This window comes from Carassius auratus, chromosome 5 (assembly GCF_003368295.1).
Source record: "Carassius auratus strain Wakin chromosome 5, ASM336829v1, whole genome shotgun sequence".
NCBI lineage: Eukaryota > Metazoa > Chordata > Actinopteri > Cypriniformes > Cyprinidae > Carassius > Carassius auratus.
The window spans coordinates 27,251,733-27,272,271 of NC_039247.1; the positions used below are offsets into that span (position 1 = coordinate 27,251,733).

The following is a 20,539-nucleotide window of genomic DNA, read 5'->3' on the forward strand; positions in this document are numbered from 1 at the left end:
GCCCTTTTTGTACATAGAAAAAGTCTTAGATCTTTGGGTTCATGTCATGAAAAAGAGGGCAAAAACGAAAGTGTTGCATTTATAATTTGCATTTATAATATAATAATTTGCATTTATAATATGTTCAGTATAGTAAAAACCGAGCAAAGGGCACTTCCATTATCACTAGGGTAGCCAAAAATTACATTGTGTTGGACGCAGAGCAAATTGGGTGGGCCTAGCTTAAAATACATCTGTTATCAAAATATAGATAGAGAGAGACTGCAGAAAAAAAGATGAAAATTTCAGAGAAACAAAACATTCAAAAGAATGGTTTTGATCAGGAAAGGGGTAGGACCCGCTTAAATATTGGAGCAGATTTCGAGCAGTGGAGAAACTCAAGGAGCGGAAAGGCCTGGAATCGGATGCCATGCTTTGTTTCTTCTTTATAGACAAGTTACACTGATTTTTACTTTGAGTGACCATAGTAATGCACACTTATTGATGATTATCACTTATTTTTATCGCTTTCACTTATCGTCATTGTCAACATAGTACATGTAGATTCCTCATTAGCGACTGTTACTATAGGCCAATATACGTAAACTGTCCACTATATTCGAAGGGTCAACTTGACACCAATTAAAAAATGTTAATATTGAGTTAATAAATTTTAAAACACAAACCAACACATTCTCACCTGTGAAAGGTTATCCCATTTCTTTGGGAATTTAAATCCTGGTGGATTTTACAACCATCGGCTGTGCAGGATTGTGGCATCTTCGAATATTCATTGAATATTATGGTGAATGATGTAAAGTTGCCATTAGCAAGATCGAGGGACATGTCTGCATGCTTGGAGTTGTCAACGAGGCAGCCATCTACCTATACATATCTATAATGTAAATGACCATTGATGAAGAAGACCAAGAAGAAAGCAGCAGCATATCATGCTTTTTCCTTAGCAGTCGGTTTCCAGTGGTGACCCATCGATTTGTTGCTCTGTTGAGAATGTCTTGTGTCTTAAAACCAAAGTACTTTAAGGCAAGTCATGTCACTCGGCAGCCATCTTTGAAATGTCTCTTAGGCAGGGAAGTGCAGCTCCCATCTCTTTAAATAGGGAAACATCAAATTAAATAATGTTCACCAAACTTAAGATTAAATTCCATATTTGAAATAACCAATGAAATCTGACAACGGTTTCATAAATGTTGTTTCCGTCGCTCTAATAGCATTAAATAAAAAAGCTTATTATTCAGACTAGACCAACCAGTGTGCATGTGCAGTCCTAAGCTTGCGTCTCAGAACATTGAATGTTTCAATAGCACACAGGACTTCTAACGTCAGCTGCAGTGACACAATGACTTTAGTGATTAGCTTTTTTATTCAAAAGGCGGAGCTTCCTTCGATAGAGCAGCCATATTGAGCATTGCATTTTCCCCCAATTCCATACTATACGAGTGACACGTATTGGGTACTCTAATCTTTGATTAAAACCGAGAACATATTCTGAGTTGACTGAATTTACTCCTGGATGCATTTTTGGAACCAGCATACCTCAAGTAAACAAGGTTTTGGCCAATTTACCGAGAGTTCAAGGTATATGTTACGGTAAATTAACCTTGCTTTCTGGAATACACCTTGGATTATGTTAACTATACATAAACTTTCAATTATGCTGCTTCATACAGACTGGTGTTTGTCAAACGGTGTTTACTGCTCCTTTATTCTTCTACTTTATTAACAGTAGTGGCTAATGTATCGAAACTCTGACCCATTTACAGGAAATTACTGACTTCTGACAGATGCTCAACCTCAACAATATGGGTGGTTTTTATCTTCAAATGCTGCAGAGACAGACAAATTCATGCACATTATGAGAGGCAATTTACAAAATAGTATTCGTGACTCAATTAAGATTTTAAATGTCTAATGTTTATTTGTCATCTTTAATGGAGCAACTGAAGTGTTAATGGAAATTCAATTCTTTGATGCTGTCATTTCAGATGTCAAACAACAAGGATTTCTACTCAGGCCATACCGAAAAGGGGAGAGGTGAAGGTACTAGTCCTGAATCCTCCTTGTGATTTTGTGCTGTCCTCTCCGGTCATCCATAATCAGCTCAAACTCATCTGCACACTTTCCAGCAAAATAGCTCTTTTACAAAGAAGTGAAACGTAGATGACTCGAGTACAGTCGCAGATTTTAACACATTATCACTGCATATCACACACTAAATGATCACACAACTTCAATGCTGATTCATTATGGTAACATCAGGAGGAATTTTCAGTATTTTTCAACAGGTTTCTTTTTTTTTTTTTTTTACTTAAAAGTAGTCTTTCAGATTCACTTGACCTGGAGAATGGTCTTTCATTACAGAGTGAAGACTGATGTCCATCTGATTTTCAATAACATCTACAGATCTGAGTCTTGATGATAGACATCATTGTATTTGTTCATTTAGATGGGAGTAGGAAAGTTACTCTTAGTCTTAGAAAGTCGTTGTATTACAGTGTTCAACTCCAAACCTGAAAAAATGTCACCTGCCTATTGACTCAATAATCCTGAAAATACTGAATAGCTTGTTAAGGCATGTTTGATTAGAGTTAGAGCTGAACGCTGCAGCACAGCACTAGCATTTACATTCAGCTCAGAGTGACACATTTTCAAGTGTTGAATGCTCAGTGTTTAGCATTACAGTAGTGGCATACAGATAAAAGGGCATAAAAGCAACAACATTTTCATTTCAATTCCATAAGATCATTAGATTTCCCATTTGAATAGAGACAAATAATCATTTTGCCAAAAAAAACAACAAGATGGTGCATGCTCTGTACAATAAATAAATAATAAAGAATAAATATTGGGTCTGTTATGTGAATGAAGGCAGCAGAAGCGCAGGATGCAGGGAGAGTTCAGATCTTGTGATGCTCTCATCATCATGTCATCTGAAGCTGGAACCTGACAACGGGTGAGGTCCAAATGGTCAGAACTTCAGTGGACCACATCATTCACAGAGTACAGAAACATTCAGACAGGAAGTGCTGAGATGAGAACGGGTCAGTAGAAGCGTTTCCGTCTGCTTTCGCTCCAGTGTCCGTACAGCACGAGTCCCACAACCACCAGGAGAAACACACCCAGCATGGAGAAGAGCACGCTGAAGAAGATGGCGATGCTGCTCATGCCCTCTGCATCTGTGTACGCTGAGATACACACACACACACACACACACATCACATGTCTGCGTGTGTCAGCATGCACTACTCTTCAACAGCTCATACTCACGTCTCAGTAGCTCCATGTTGTCCACGCTGGGTATCAGCACCTCCTGCTCCTCCACATCCTCTTGTTTGCTGCGCAGGATGGTCAGCTGGTAGAGCTTCATTGAGATCAGGTCATGGTTATCTGACACACACACACAAACACACACACACACACACACACACAGGAGCTGAGCAGTGGATCATGAGATGGATCATGTGAAGCAGTCGTGTGTGTGCCTTTCAGGGAAAATTATTCTGATGATCATGTAATCTAATGATCATTAGGTTGATTAATCGATGATTTCACTAGTTAACCACTAGGGTTTGATCAATTATTAAGCTCTTGTAATTATTTAAAATGTAGAAAAAAATTTTTTTTTGCAGGCGCAGAACGACCACATGCAATGCAGCGAAAATTACAGCTGTTTGGAAAAAAATAAGCATTTTTACTTGGTTTTATGGGCACTTGAAGCCTTCAGAACGTGAAAATATCGATCCTAAAGTATTGTGGCAGAGCAAATGAACACCTCCCAAAAACAAGAGTGCCCAGAGTGCTGCTTATGTGATGGTAGCGCATGTTTGTGTTTCTGAGTTCATTCTTTCGAGTTTCTCTATGCATAATTTCATAGATATGTGGCTATATTTAACCACTGGTTCACCTAAAACTCTTACACTATCTGTAGTTAAATGGCATGGTTTGATATAGTGCTCAGGTAAATTTGATCTAAGTAAATGTTAAACTTCTGAAATTCAGAAAAAAAGAACCACATATTGATGAATCAATACATGAAAATTATGTATCTGTGTCCTGTTATTTATCTTTTGGTATGCATTTCAGAAAAAAAAAAATGGTTAGTATTCAGGTGTAATTGCAAATAGTGATTAATCATGATTAATCCACTGAAAATTCTGATTAATTTGATTAATTTTTATGTTAACTCATTTTATGTTGACTGAGGCATTACAGTGCCCCGCTGGTCAAATCATGTTATTGCAGATCCTTACATTACACAATATTACTATTCAAGAACAAAACTATTTGCTGATAATGTTGACTAACGGTTTCAGTAGCGTTTATCACCTGACAGATCTCCAGTGATGGCTGAAATGCCAAAGTAGAAGCCCTGCGGCAGACGCACGCCAGGAACGTCCAGACAGTCTCTCCATTCGTGCTGCCCGTCGATGTCAAGCATGATCTGCACCAAACACACACGTCAGTGTGACATCAGGAAGGACAGTCTGGGTCTATGGCAGGCGTCCCTCACCGTGAGTCTGCGCCGGACATATCTGATGAACAGGAAGGTGTCGTGCTTCAGGTTGCGCACCATGGCGTTACAGCCGCCTAGTTCTGTGGGCCGCCCATCCCGCTCGTGATCGTAGCTTATGGTGCCATTGCCCACCATGGCCAACACGTACGGGAATATCCTCTGATGACAAGCAGAAGAGACGACAGCAGAATGAACTTAGCATGTGATCAACTACTAGTCAACAGAAAATCACTTATGATAGTCAGTGAACTAGTGAGCGGTTTATTACCTGTGTGCGGGGCGTGTATCTCTTCCTCTGGGCCTAAAAACAGACACATACAAACGGAACAGGCACACATGATCAGAAATGACTGATTTACACTGCGGTTAAACTGTCCTGGTTGGATTGACTAGGGAAGTGTTCACCAGAATCAGACACATAAACCTCTGTTGATCAGAACAGAGTGTACAGGAATGAGTGAAACATGAGTGGAGATGGAAACGTCAACATGTTCTCTTGAATCAGGTTTGAAATACAAACTAAAAATACGAACACGCTCTGTGTGATTCTTCAGATCTCTTCGTGAAACTCGTCTAAAGATACTGTGCTGCTATAAACGATCTCTTCATGTAAGAAATGGACTGAATGAAGGCAAGATCTTTGTGTGGACCGTATCAGAGTCCTAAATACACAAATACCACCGCATGAATCTTTAAATAAATAAACTGAGATTTCCTTCTGAAACACAACAGAAAACAACAGATTTGCAAATTTTCTAAGTCTCTTTTTCTAAGTCCTACACACAGATACATACTGTAATGTCATTGATCGTGCTGGCAGTGTTTGATTTCTGTACCTCCATGAGTTTCTCCTCGTTGGGGTAGGTGTCCACAAACACGCCAAGTCCTGTGAAGAAATCCCTGTTTCCAAACACCGGACCTGCAGACAGGTGAGGGATAATCTACAGTTATTAGCAAACAAACACTGACCAGAGATCAGTCTCGACTCAATGAAACGAGCATCTGCAGCTTTGACCTTTCTGCATGCGCTCCTTGGTGTACCAGATGGCCAGACCGTCTCCATTCAGATTCTTCTTCCCCTGACCGTGAATCTTAAAGTGCACCTGTAGTTCCCAGTCCCTCAGATGACACGGCTACACACACACACAACCATAAAAATACACACACAGTGTCTAGTCATGAACCAATGAACCATTTCCTCTGCTTTTAGGACTAGTTAATGGTTAGGGCGGCGTTGGTTAGAGTTATGATTATATTTGTTTAATAAGAAAATCGTAGTAAGCACACTAGTAAGTGATGCTGACTTACTATTCGGCTCCAAATAGCTCCCTGTTTGCTTTGCTGGTCTGGAGTGAGACGCACGTGATCGGTGGTGACCAGAGCGTCTCCCATCTGCTCCCAGTGAGATGAACCCGACACACCGATACCTGAAACACACACACATCATACAATACACAACACATACATGTTAGGATTTCGTGTTTTCTAGGTTAATTCCATAGATGTTATGGTTTTAATACTGTACAAACTGTATTTTCTATCCCCTTACTCTAACCCTAGCCCTAAACCTACCCATCACAGGAAATTCTGCATTTTTACAATTAAAATAAACTTCATTCTGTATGGTTTATAACCTGTTTTCCTCATGGGGACCAAAAAAATATATATAATAGTTCCCCCTCAAGGTAAAAATAAAATTACTGCTATTACTATCTTTGTGGGTAACGTAGACTAACCATGTTCCGTACACTTTTCGCTATTCACCGCACGCCAGTGACCACTCCTCCGTTGTAGAAAGACATACAAGCATGCTTGTGTGCGCATCTTCTTCTTCTTTAGGGTTTATCGACAGCTTGCATCCATTATTGTTGCACTACCGCCATCTTCCGGATTTATTTTCCTTTAATATCCATTTACATCCTATTCTTATCAGACCTGTTCTTGATTAAAAAAAAAAAACCAAAATATTTCCTCTGCTTTGTTCTTTCTCCTCACTTTGCAGTATTTCCCTCATTCCTGTCTCTATTATTCCAACTTTTCCTAACTCTTCCATCATATTTTTCCTCTGTTCTTCATATTGTTTGCAACTCAACAACACATGCTCTATAGTTTCTGCAACCTGACAACAACCACAAAAACCAGTTGGGTGCTTTTTTATAATGTGTAATGTGCTATTCAGATTACTATGACCTATCCTTAATCTTGTCATAACTATTTATTCTTTTCTATTCCCTCCCCTATTCTTCACAACCCCTACTTTATTTTGAATAGCATACAAATGTCTCCCTTTAGTTTCCCTGTCCCACTGATTTTGCCATTCTCTAATGGCTTCTTTCCATACTACACTCTTTCCTTCAGACTTTGACAACTTAATATTTACTTCAATATTCTCTTTTTTTAACAGCTTGTTTAGCTAACTTGTCCACTCTCTCATTACCCACAATGCTTGTGTGCTCATTCTCCGGGGCAATACCTATTATACAGTCTACACTTTGATTGATGTCTTTAGGACCAATAGTTTTTGAGAAAACTGGGGAAAAGTACCACACCCTTTGCGCGCGCGCTCTCTATCTCAAACAAACACACACTAATACCTAGCCATGCAAACACACAATCTAATGCAGCAGCCAAAGACATGGCATAAAACAGTTTTCATTCCTGTGTCAGAATGATAACGTATATCACATAACGTTACGTATAATAATTATCATGATGATAATAGGCAAACGAGAGAACAACGAATTTATAATGCATTTGTGTCTCTTACCCTGGTAAGGCTTGGACAGTGAATACTCTCGCTTTAAAAACTCTTCCATTTCATGACCGTCATCACATAAACTTACACTGATCACTGCAAATAAAATCAACGATGATCCAGAAATCATGATTTAATTCAAAGCTTTTTAAACGCGTCCACTGGAATCACACTCGCGGCCATCGAGTCCCACTATCGGTCAATGGTACCACCTGATTGGCTGCTGCTGTTCACACGGCGCGCATCTACTGGCTCTCTCATCTGTCAATCAAACATTAGCCCTCCCACACATCAGCAAATGGGACCGAAGATAAATGATCATAAAAGATTTGCGATTTGCTAAAACAGCAACGAAACGTGTGAAGTAAGTAGTTACTCTACACATTTATAAAATTTTATAGACCCCCGAATTTGCCCTTTTTAAATTAATTTTATATAATTGTTTTATTTTATGTGCACGCTTCATACTTTAGAAAATGAGAGAGAATGTGCAAACCAAATACACAGTAGAGTAATTCACTGCTAATGTATTTTTATAATTATCATTATTAGAGTCGCCTTCCTTCCGGTGTATATTGCGTAAGAACTGAGTTAGGGACTATCACAAAATATCACCAGCGCCAGCGCCAAACATCAGGTCATATTATCAGTTATCTTAAAGGGATAGTTCACCCAAAAATGAAAATTATTTCATTAATAATGGCCATAAAGCTGTCGGATTTCATCAAAAAATCTTAATTTGTGTTCCGAAGGTGGATAAAGGTCTTACGGGTTAGGAAGTGAATTATCCCTTAAAAAAACAGTGCAGGAAAATGGTTGCTTTATCAAATTCACACTTTAATATACACAACTTCATGTCAATTAAATGAAAGGACATATTCAATTGTTTTTTGATGAATTTTTATTGAATGTGGAGATTTTACACTCTCACTCATCAATCTGGATTTAAACCTCCATTAACCAATCACTTTTGAGGTTTTAAATGAAGCACAAACATCAGATGAGGTAAAATCAGAATCCTATGACGTGTGTAAGAGAGTGTGATTTGTAGACGACCCCTTATCTCAGCTACAGTATAGCGTGTCTGACTGTGTGTGAACACAAGAACTCAACATACAGCTTCTGATCTGATCTCAGATCTGAATCAGATATCAACCACACATAGGATGGAGAACACGCCCGAGAAACACAGCAAAGTGTATACTTATCGAGACACGTGTGAGATTTCTAGGTGTTTCTTTTCCACACCTACATGTGTGCATTTTTAGATGTTTTAAGGCCCATAAATTGGATAATAATATAGTTTTAAAACCAATTAATTGGGCAGTAGCCTATAGCTTAATTTCTTTTTCAAGATAACTTAAACATGAGAATCAGATTAAACGTTGCAATGAATGGACTCTACAAACTGGAAATAAAGAAGATACACTTTATGTATATGAATTTAATAAACAGTTCTAATTATCATTGTACCCTTTAGTAAAATCTTATGTCTAAAATGATTAAACATGATTATTATTGAATTCACACTAATATAAATTAATCTTTTCCAATAAGTGTCACAATATCCACACAAGAACAGAGGACAGGTAGATCCAATAGCAGTAAAGGTTTCTTTAATAAGGGAAAACCGTTACATCAATTCAATCCAGGCAGGGGTCAAAACCAAGGTGGAAATCAAAACTCAACAGAACAAAACACACAGGCATAAACAGGACTCGGAAGTGGCGTGATCAATACAAGGACTCGGTGACCCATACTAAAACAGACGGGGTATAAATACACAGGGAAATGGGAAATGACAATGCTAATGGGGAATTGGCTGAGTTCAATGATTAATGACCAGGGACAGCGGAGTGCAATGAGGAGACCGAGATCGTGGTTCAGGAAGGGACAGACACCGTGGGGAAGGAGGACATCTAGTGGTTACCCAAGGAGCACAAACCAGACACTGAGACAATACCCCCCCCCCCCTCCCCCCTCCAGGGTGGAGCAAGTGGAACTGGGGCCCACCACAGCCATACGGTTGAGACAGAGGCCCACCAGGGCGGCGCAGAAGACCACCACAGTGGGATCGAATTAACAGGAGAGCAAGTCTGGTTAGGCAAGTCTGAAACAGAGAACATGAACAAGTTAAGGGTAGCCTCCGTGGCCACGACAGGATCAGTCGAGCGCTCAGAGAGTTCGGCTGAGACGTGACGAGGCTCTGGAAGTTCAGCAGAGGCATGGGGAGGCTCTGGTAGTTCCACAGAGACGTGGAGAGACTCTGGTAAACCCATGGTGTATAGACTGGATTCAAGAAGATCAATGCTGACTTGACTCTGCTCATGAAGATCATTGGGGACTTGCCTTTGCCCATGAAGATATTTGGTGACTTGCATTTGTCCATGAATTTCACCGGTGACTAGCCCTGACTCTGGAGGGTCAACGGTGACTAGCCCTGACTCTGGAAGGTCAACGATGACTAGCCCTGACACTGGAAGGTCAACGGTGACTAGCCCTGACTCTGGAAGGTCCACGAGCACCTGACTCGACTCTGGAGGGTCAACTGGAACCTGACTCGACTCTGGAGGGTCAACTGGAACCTGACTCGACTCTGGAGGGTCAGCTGTGGCTGTCCTCCTGTGCAGAGGCACTGGGCAAGCAGCCATCTTGTGTCATGACTCTGGACCGGTGGCCATCTTGGGCAGTGGCGCTGGACTGGGGGCCATCTTGCATCGTGGTGCTGGGCTGGTGACCACTTTGTGCTGTGGCGCTGGGCTGGCGTCCATCTTGCCTTATGGCGCTGGACTTGCGACCATCATGGGCAGTGGTGCTGGGCTGGTGGCAATCCTGGGCAGCGGCGCTGGGCCTGGCGGGCATTTTGCGCAGCGGTGCTGGGCTGGTGGCCATCTTGTGCAGCGGCACTGGGCTGGCGGCCATTTTGTGCAGCGGCGCTGGCTTGGCAGACATGTGCTTCCTCTCCCCTCTCCGTCTGCTATGGTGAGACAGCGGCTCTGATCCATCCCACACGAGCCCAGGATCGAAGGGAGGCCATGGTGGAGAGCGCTGCCGGACCTCCTCTCGACCACTAACTCCTCTACGACCTCCCCTGGTCCCACTGAAAACGACCAGGCGGGTCCCCTCAAAACAACTCATTCTCTCCCGCTCGGTGGCTGGGGAAGAAACATCAAAAAACATACTGCTGGATCTTGTGTGACGGAGTCCTTCTGTCACGAGATCCACACAAGAACAGAGGACAGGTAGATCCAATAGCAGTAAATGTTTTTTTAATAGGGGTGCTTCGATCACGATCGGCCGATCGTTAATGCGCATCTCGTCAGTAAAGCAGCTGTTACTACACAGAGCCGTTGTTAACTGAGAAGATGCGCCAAAACACGCTGAAAATGAAGTGGATTTGCGCACCTTCTCGATTAACAACGGCTCTGCGTAGTAACAGCTGCTGATGTGAAATCACGCACCTGATGGAATTAACCGCTGATTAGAGAACCAGCTTTACTGACGAGATGCGCATAACGATCGGCCGATCATGATCGGAGCACCCCTATTCTTTAATAAGGGAAAACCGTTACATCAAACCAGTCCAGGCAGGGGTCAAATCCAAGGTGGCAATCAAAACTCAACAGAACAAAACACACAGGCATGTACAGGACTTGGAAGTGGCGTGATCAATACAAGGATTCCGTGACACATACTAAAACAGACGGGGTATAAATACACAGGGAAATGACAATGCTAATGGGGAATTGGCTGAGTGCAATGATTAATGACCAGGGACAGCTGAGTGCAATGAGGAGACAGACACCGTGGGGAAGGAGGACATCTAGTGGTTACCCAGGGAACACAAACCAGACACTGTGACAATAAGTTTAAACTGATTTTTACATTTTTGGGCATTTTTACCTATATAAAGCCTTTTTTTTTCTAAATAAAATATTTAATTAGTGAATTAGAATAATAAGACATTTGGGCTGTTACCAAGAAAATCAAATTAACATCAAAGCTGCATTTGAAGTGAAGTGACATTCAGCCAAGTATGGTGACCCATACTCAGAATTTGTGCTCTGCATTTAACCCATCCGAAATGCACACACACAGAGCAGTGAACACACACACACACACTGTGAGCACACACCCGGAGCAGTGGGCAGCCATTTATGCTGCGGCGCCCGGGGAGCAGTTGGGGGTTCAATGCCTTGCTCAAGGACACCTAAGTCGTGGTATTGAAGGTGGAGAGAGAGCTGTTCATGCACTACCCCCACCCACAATTCGGTCCGGCCCGAGACTAGAACTCACAACCCTTCGATTGGGAGTCCAACCCTCTAACCATTAGGCCACGACTTCCCTGGTTGCATTTAGATGTATTTACACACTGTTTCAGGGCCGCGTCTAGCCAATTTGACGCCTTAGGTGAAATATATATACAGTGTTGGGGTAACACATTGCAAGTATGTACGTGAGTATGGCCCTACTCATGGGTACAGAAGCTTATAAATCATACAGAATTTTTTTTTTTTTTAAAGATTTATAAAAAAGCAGAAACTTTTCTGTGAGGGGTAAGTTTTAGTGTAGGGCGATAGAAAATACAGTTTGTACAGTATAAACACCATTATACCTATGGAGAGTTCCCACAAGGATAGTCAACCAGATGTGTGTTTGTGTGTGTGTGTGTGTGTGTGTGTGTGTGTGTGTGTGTGTGTGTGTGTGTGTGTGTGTGTGTGTGTGTGTGTGTGTGTGATCTGGTCTTTCATATTTTTGATTTAAGCTCTTCAGTGTTTCAGAGTGAGCAGTTGAGAGTCATGAATGTCACTGTCACACTGATCCACTGCTGTTGCTATTTGTTTCAGTATTGTGTACTATCCTTATTAGCTTATTCATGGTCACAATAAAGGAATTAAACTTAAGTGTTGATGTTGTTTAGGCTTTATGTGTCCTTCATCAGGGTGAGATTCAAACAAAAGAAATCTGAAATGCTTTCGCTCTCTCTCTCTCTCTCTCTCTCTCACACACACACACACACATACACACATTCAAGCACACTCACACACCATACTGAGGAATGTCATACTGTTACAGTGAGTATAGATCATTGGTGTCTCTCTCCCCTCCCTGCAGGATATTTATGGAACCCGTCTCACCCGCAAAGCCCTCTGCATCACAGGTGATCCCACACACCCATCACACAGCTTCTTCAGTCTGCTGCCATGAGGGAAGAGACTGCGGAGTCTCCAGGCCAGGACCAGCAGACTGAATGACAGCTTCATCCACAAGGCTGTCAGGAAGTTGAACTCGCTCCCGAACTTGCCCCCCCCTGTCCCTCTTCTGCCACAGGCACCACTGAACTATGTAACACCCCCCCCCCCCCCCCCCCCCCCCCGCCACTTTGTGCAGCATTGCTCTGCTCACTACCTCATTCACCATTGAACTGGCGTCATTCTACCACCTCATCAGTCAGTTGAATAAAATAATTGCTCTTGAGCCCTTTGTCAATTTAATCAGACTGAATAAGCTTCTTTTTGCACTAAAAATCTTTTATCTGCACTGTTTGTCCACTTCACTGATTTGCACTCTATCTGCCATGTGCCTTGTGCTGCTTTATTTAACCTGATTTTAAATCGTATTATATTTTTTACATTCCCTTATTGTATAATTGTATCTACATTTTATATTTGATCTAGATTTTTAGGCTTTAATGTTAATGTTATCTGTATGCACCAAGGATCTGAGAGTAATGCAATTTCGATTCTCTGTATGTATCTCTGTAATGAAGAATTGACAATAAAGCAGACTTGACTTGACTTGACTTGACTAATTATTACAGTGTACAGTGCACTGTGTACATCTTCTGAGGATTTTGCAGCCCGGAAAATGGAGCACAGCTGGAGGAAAACAAAACTAGAGGTATTTTGTATTGCTTGGCAGGAAAGTAACCTGTCCTACAGAAAAGCACTAAAAACTGCTAGATCTGATTACTTTTAATCTCTTTTAGAAGAAAACAAACATAACTCCAGGTATTTATTCAACACAGTGGCTAAATTAATGAAAAATAAAGCATCAACAAGTGTTGACATTTCCCAACAGCACAGCAGTAATGCCTTTATAAACTACTTTTCTTATGAAAATTATACTATTGGACATAAAATTGTAACCATACAGCCGTCAGCTACAGTATTGCATCAGACAGTGCACTATAGATCCCCCGAGGAACAGTTCCACTTATTTTCTACTATAGTAGAGGAAGAATTGTATAAACTTGCTAAATTGATTAAAACAACAACATGTAAGTTTGACCCTATTCCATCTAAGCTCCTAAAAGAGGTGCTTCCAGAAGTCATAGATCCTCTTCTGACTATTATTTATCCATCATTGTCATTAGGATATGTCCCCAAAACCTTCAAACTGGCTGTTATTAAGCCTTAAATAAAAAAACACAACTAGTCCCTAAAGAACTAGCTAATTACAGACCGACTTCAAATCTCCCTTTTCTGTCCAAGATACTAGAAAAGGTAGTATCCTCACAATTATATTCCTTCTTAGAGAAAAATGGTGTCTGTGAGGATTTCCAGTCAGGATTTAGACCGCATCATAGTACTGAGTAGTGAGATCTTCTCTTATCATCTGATCATGGTCGTATCTTTCTATTAGTGCTATAGGATCTTAGCACTGCGTTCGACACTATTGATCACAAATTTTTTTTTTGCATAGACTAGAGAACTTTGTTGGATTTAATGGAAGTACATTAGCATGGTTTAAATCATACTTACAGTATATGACCACAATCAATTCGTGGCAGTGAATGAAGATGTATCATATCGATTACAAGTGCAGTATGGAGTACCTCAAGGCTCAGTACTAGGGCCGTTACTCTTCACGCTTTACACGTTACCCTTGGGAGATATCATCAGGAAACACGGTTAGCTTTCACTGTTATGCTGATGATACTCAGCTCTATATTTCTTTGCGCCCCTGGCGAAACATGCCAATTTGAAAAACTAGTGGAATGCATAGTCGATATAAAAAACTGGATGATGAGTAATTTCTTCCTGCTAAATTCTTAATTAACAGGTGTTAATTATTGGACCAAAAAACTCTGCATGTAATAACCTAGAACACTGTCTAAGATTTGATGGCTGCTCTGTCAATTCTTCGTCATCAGTTAGGAAACTAGGTGTGCTATTTGATAGCCTTAGAAAGCCACATTTCTAGCATTTGTAAAACTGATTTTTTTTTTCATCTCAAAAATATATCTAAATTACGACCTATGTTCTCAATGTCAAATGCAGAAATGTTAATCCATGCATTTATGACCTTAAGGTTAGATTATTGTAATGCTTTATTGGGTGGTTGTTCTGCATGCTTAATAAACAAACTCCAGCTAGTCCAAAATGCAGCAGCTAGAGTTCTTACTAACCAGGAAGAATCAGAATCAGAATCAGAATGAGCTTTATTGCCAGGTATGTTTACACATACGAGGAATTTGTTTTCGTGACAGAAGCTCCGCAGTACAACAGAATGACAGCGACAGAACATAAAACACATAATAAAAGAATAAAAAATACAAATAAGTAGATAGTGAATGACAATATACAAATGACAATTGTAGGCAGGTATATTACAAAATGCAGTTATGTATGTACATATATATTATGTGCAAAATTTAAGTGTATACTAAGTATGTGTGTTAGATAAAAAAAGTGTATGTGTATATAAATATAAAGTGTAGTGTGTTCGCCGTTATTATCAGCTGTTCATAAGATGGATTGCCTGAGGGAAGAAACTGGTCCTGTGTCTGGTCGTTCTAGTGCTCAGTGCTCTGTAGCGTCGACCAGATGGCAACAGTTCAAAGAGGGAGTGTGCTGGATGTGAGGGGTCCAAAGTGATTTTGACAGCCCTTTACAGTTCTTGAATAGATGGGAGAGTTGAACCGATGATTCGCTCAGCAGTCCGGACTACCCTCTGTAGTCTTCTGAGGTCAGATTTAGAAGCTGAGCTGAACCAGACAGTTACTGAAGTGCAGAGGATGGATTCAATGATGGTGGAGTAGAACTGTTTCAGCAGCTTCTGTGGCAGGTTAAACTTCCTCAGCTGGCGGAGGAAGTACAACCTTTGCTGGGCCTTTTTCACAATGGAGTCAATGTGAGTGTCCCACTTCAGGTCCTGAGAGATGGTGGTTCCCAGGAACCTGAATGACTCCACTGCAGTCACAGTGCTTTTCATGATGGTGAGTGGGGGGAGTGCAGGGTTTTTTTTCCTGAATTCCACGATCATCTCCACTGTTTTGAGGGTGTTAAGCTCCAGGTTGTTGAGAGTGCACCAGACAGCCAGCTCTTTTACCTCCTGTCTGTAAGCAGACTCGTCACCGTCCTGAATGAGGCCGATGAGTGTGGTGTCGTCTGCAAACTTCAGGAGTTTGACAGAGGGGTCCTTAGATGTGCAATCGTTGGTGTACAGGGAGAAGAGCAGTGGGGAGAGAACGCAGCCCTGGGGAGCTCCGGTGCTGATTGTACGGGTGCTGGATGTGTATTTTCCCAGCCTCACTAGCTGCTGCCTGTCTGTCAGGAAGCTGTTGATCCACTGACAGACGGAGGTGGGCACGGAGAGCTGATTTAGTTTGGGCAGGAGGAGGTTTGGGATGATCGTGTTGAAGGCCGAGCTGAAGTCCACAAACAGGATCCTCACATAAGTCCCCGGTCTGTCTAGGTGTTGCAGAACATAATGCAGTCCAATGTTTACTGCATCGTCCACAGACCTGTTTGCTCTGTAGGCAAACTGAAGAGGATCCAGCAAGGGCCCAGTGATGTCCTTCAGGTGGGCCAGCACCAGTTTTTCAAATGACTTCATGACTACAGACGTTAGAGCCACAGGCCTGTAGACATTTAGTCCTGTAATTTTGGGTTTCTTAGGGATGGGGATGATGATGGAACGTTTAAAGCATGAAGGGACTTTGCACAGCTCCAGCGATCTGTTGAAGATCTGTGTGAAGATGGGGGCCAGCTGGTCAGCACAGGATTTCAGACAGGCTGGTGTAACACAATCTGGGCCTGGTGCTTTTTTCCTTTTCTGCTTCCGGAAGACCTGGCGCACCGCATCCTCGCTGATCTGAATTGCAGGTGCCCCACCTGAGAGAGGGGATGCAGGAGGTGTGAATGGTGAGAGTGCTTGATTGGAGCGGTGTTCAGGATGGGTTGCAGGAGCTGTGAATGGTGTGAATGGTTTTGTGGGGAGGTGTTCAGGGCAGGTGATGGGTGTTCTTTCAAACCTGCAGTAAAACTCGTTCAGATCGTCTGCCAGTTGTTGATTCTCTACAGTGCTGGGGGGTGGTGTCTTGTAATTTGTGATCTTCTTTAGACTTTTCCACACTGATGCGGAGTCGTTGGAAGTGAACTGAGTCCTTATTTTTTCAGAATAATTCCTCTTTGCCACTTTGATCTCCTTTTCCAATGTGTATTTAGCCTGTTTATACAAGACATTGTCCCCCTTCACGTAAGCATCTTCTTTGGCCTGACGGAGCTGTCTGAGTTTTGCAGTGAACCACGGTTTGTCATTATTGTAAATTAGTTGAGTCTTTGTAGGAATACACATATCCTCACAGAAACTGATATATGAGGTTACGGTCTCTGTGAGTTCGTCCAGATCGGTGGTAGCAGCTTCAAAAACACTCCAATCAGTGAGGTCAAAACAAGATTGTAAATCCTGCTCTGCTTCATTAGTCCATCTTTTTACAGTCCTTGATACAGGTTTAGCTGATTTTAGTTTCTGCCTGTAGGACGGTATAAGATGAACCAGAAGGTGATCAGAACGTCCCAAAGCTGCTCGTGGAACAGAGTGAAATGCATCCTTTATTGTGGTGTAACAGTGATCCAATATATTACTGTCTCTGGTGGGACATGTAACATGCTGTCTGTATTTTGGCAGTTCACGGGACAGATTGGCTTTATTAAAGTCCCCGAGAATGATTAAAACAGAGTCCGGGTGTTGTTGTTCTGTCTCTGTAATCTGATCAGCGAGTTTCTCTAAAGCTGAGCTCACATGCGCTTGCGGAGGGATGTAAACACTGACCAGAATGAACGAGTGAAACTCCCGCGGCGAATAGAACGGCTTGCAGTTAATGAAGAGTGTTTCGAGATTTGAGCAGCGTGTCTTCTTTAACACAGTTACATCTGTACACCACCGTTCATTGATGTAAAAGCATGTCCCGCTGCCGCGCAATTTCCCAGTTGATTCTGATTCGCGATCCGCTCTAAACAGCTGAAAGTCCGGCAGATGGAGCGCGCTGTCCGGTATGGTGTCATTCAGCCAGGTTTCCGTGAAACACAGAGCAGCAGAGTGTGTGAAATCCTTATTTGTCCGAGAAAGCAGAAAGAGTTCGTCCGTTTTGTTGGGTAGAGAGCGGAGATTTGCCAGATGGATGCTAGGCAACGGCGTTCGAAATCCGCGCTTCCTGAGTCTGACGAGCGCTCCCGCTCGCTTCCCCCGTCTGCGCGTCCTGAAGCGCTTGATCAGCGCCGCTGCTCCTCCGATAACAACGTTCACTAAAACATCTGAATAATTGAAATCCGGAAAAACATCTTGTGGTGCGTTCTGCCGAATGTTCAGCAGTTCTTCCCTGGTGAAACTGATGGCAGGAATATAACTAAGGCCAGGACAAACTAACAAAAACACAAAAACATATGCAGAGCTCGTCACGGAGGCAGCCATCCTGTATCGGCGCCAGTCAAAATGTATGAACATGTTAGTATGAGCATATTAGCCCGGTTCTGTCAACACTGCACTGGCTCCCTATCAAACATTGTATAGATTTTAAAATCTTGCTTATCACTTATAAAATAATGGTTTAGCACCTCAGTATTTGAATGAGCTCTTGTTACATTATAACCATGTCTGCTGCGTTCTCAAAACTCTGGCAACTTGATAATACCTAGAATATCAAAGTCAACTGCAGGTGGCAGATCCTTTTCCTATTTAGCGCCTAAACTCTTGAATAATGCTGTGTTCCAGGCAGGTTTTTGAGCCCGTAAATCATGACTTCAAACCACGGCTCACAGCTTTGTAGCATTCCAGGCAAGTCACGCCACACTGCCTGAGTGCAAGGAATTGTAGGTAGATTATAAATTTTATTGCAACATCATTGTGTTAAAGTCTATTTCTCACCATTTACCACTTGCTTAAACACCACATCAGTAGGCAATATTGTCCGTAGGGTCTGCAATTGTTGTTTTCGCGGGCTATGTGATGTCAGAGTTTGGAACTGGGAGTACATTGATCTAGTACGAGTTCACGGGTGGGAAGTCACGGGTTTGACTGCTGTTCTGGTGTACTTTCATGCGTAGATGTTTTGACAAACACGGGTTAAGAGTTGCCTGGAACGTTGCATAACCTTCCTAACATTGTTTGGGAGGCAGACACACTCTTGCAGTACAAATCTATATTAAATCTTTAACCTGACTTACAAATAACACATTAATACACTTCTAATATCCAAATCCGTTAAAGGATTTTTAGGCTGCATTAATTAGGTAAATTCTAAACACTTCTCATAACACCCGAAGTACTTGCTACATCATTAGAAGAATGGCATCTATGGTAATATTAGTCTGTTTCTCTTTTATTCCGAGGTCACCGTAGCCACCAGGTCCAGTCTGTATCCAGATCAGATGGTCACTGCAGTCACCTGGATCCAGTACGTATCCGGACCAGATGGTGGATCAGCACCTAGAGAGGACCTCTACAGCCCTGAAAGACAGCGGAGACCAGGACAACTAGATGAGCCCCAGATAGAGATCCCCTGTAAATACCTTGTCTCAGACGACCACTGTGACAAAACCACAGAAAACAGATGATTCTTCTGCACAATCTGATTTTGCTGCAGCCTGGAATTGAACTACTGGTTTCGTCTGGTCAGAGGAGAACTGGCCCCCCAACTGAGCCTGGTTTCTCCCAAGGTTTTTTCTCCATTCTGTCAACAACTGAGTTTTGGTTCATTGCCGCTGTTGCCTCTGGCTTGCTTAGTTGGAGACACTTCATTTACAGCAATATTGTTGACTTGAATGCAAATCATTGCACAGATACTATTTAGACGGAACTGAGCTGCATGATGACATCACTGAATTCAATGATGAACTGCCTTTAACTGTCATTTTGCATTTTTGACACACTGTTTTCCTAATTAATGTTGTTCAGTTGCTTTCACACAATCTGTTTTGTTTAAAGCATTATATAAATAAAGGTGAGTTGACTTGACTTCTGTGTGTCGCTTCATCCACACAAAACACTTTCTTATAAAACATAAGAAACATACATTTCAGACATTTTTATTTTCTCCTATATGCAATAGTTCAGTTACAGTGATACTGCTCCAGTGTTGTTATATTAGATATAAGCACTTATGAATCGCCTCTCAGTCAAAGGGACCAGAACTAACTTGCATACTCAATACAAAAGTCTTTCAATAATCTGGATTTGTAAAATTTGCTAATCTGGATTTGTAAAATTTTGTTGTAGTTTTTTTCACTCTACTAAGGTACCCAAACCAACTTGCAGAAAACATCAACATGCAAACAGCTCATAACAACAAACCCTTCCATATATTTTGGAAAACATATTTTGTATAAAATTCTAGTATTTATTTCCATTGTTGAACTTTTTAATATGTTCTAGCACATTAGTATTGCAAAGTCATGCCTGTTTTAAAGACAAATAGTCCTTTACATATAATATTAACAGATTAATGTTCTGGATTAAACTTAAAGGGATAGTTCACACAAAAATCATAATTATGTTATTAATAACTCAACCTCATGTCCTTCCAAAACAGTTAGATCTCCATTTATCTTCGGAACACAGTTTAAGATATTTTAAATTTAGTCCAAGAGCTCTCAGTCCCTCCATTGAAACTGTGTGTACGGTATACTGTCCATGTCCTGAATGTGGGTAGTATGAATGGAATTCGGACATACTACATCTGCCATGTTGACATTGTCACGTGACATACGTCGTCACAACAGCGCGTAAATTTAAAGAGTCCAATCTACTGAGCGAACATCGGTGATGTTTTTCGTCTGCGTTTTTATGTCGTTTGAATTAACTCAAAAGCAGTTTAATAAAAAAAAATAAAAATAATTAAAAGCAGGCATCCATCAGCTGCTCATAGATCACGCCTTCGTTGACAGCATGTAAATCCTTTACTAAATATAAATTTAGCTTTTAGTTTTCTACCTCAGAATAACAGCAGCTACAGCTGTGAACAGAATAACAGCCTGATTTTATGTAAG

The 20,539-nt window shown here is 41.6% G+C and overlaps 1 protein-coding gene across 2 annotated transcripts; it reads right to left on the bottom strand.

Annotated features, from left to right (window-relative positions):
* Positions 1-1,892: 1,892 nt before the first annotated feature.
* Positions 1,893-7,472, bottom strand: lman2la (lectin, mannose-binding 2-like a). 2 transcript variants are annotated; one of them, XM_026254843.1, is made up of 9 exons: positions 7,281-7,472; positions 5,822-5,940; positions 5,529-5,646; positions 5,350-5,432; positions 4,782-4,814; positions 4,511-4,672; positions 4,327-4,441; positions 3,268-3,387; positions 1,893-3,185 (listed from the first exon to the last, which is right to left on the bottom strand). In XM_026254843.1, exons 1-9 carry the CDS (start codon positions 7,396-7,398, stop codon positions 3,043-3,045), a joined length of 1,011 nt encoding a protein of 336 aa, XP_026110628.1. In that variant the 5' UTR covers positions 7,399-7,472; the 3' UTR covers positions 1,893-3,042. The 2 variants fall into 2 exon arrangements, with proteins under 2 accessions (XP_026110628.1, XP_026110629.1); XM_026254844.1 differs by lacking the exon at positions 7,281-7,472 and adding an exon at positions 6,250-6,637.
* Between the last annotated feature and the right edge of the window lie 13,067 nt (positions 7,473-20,539).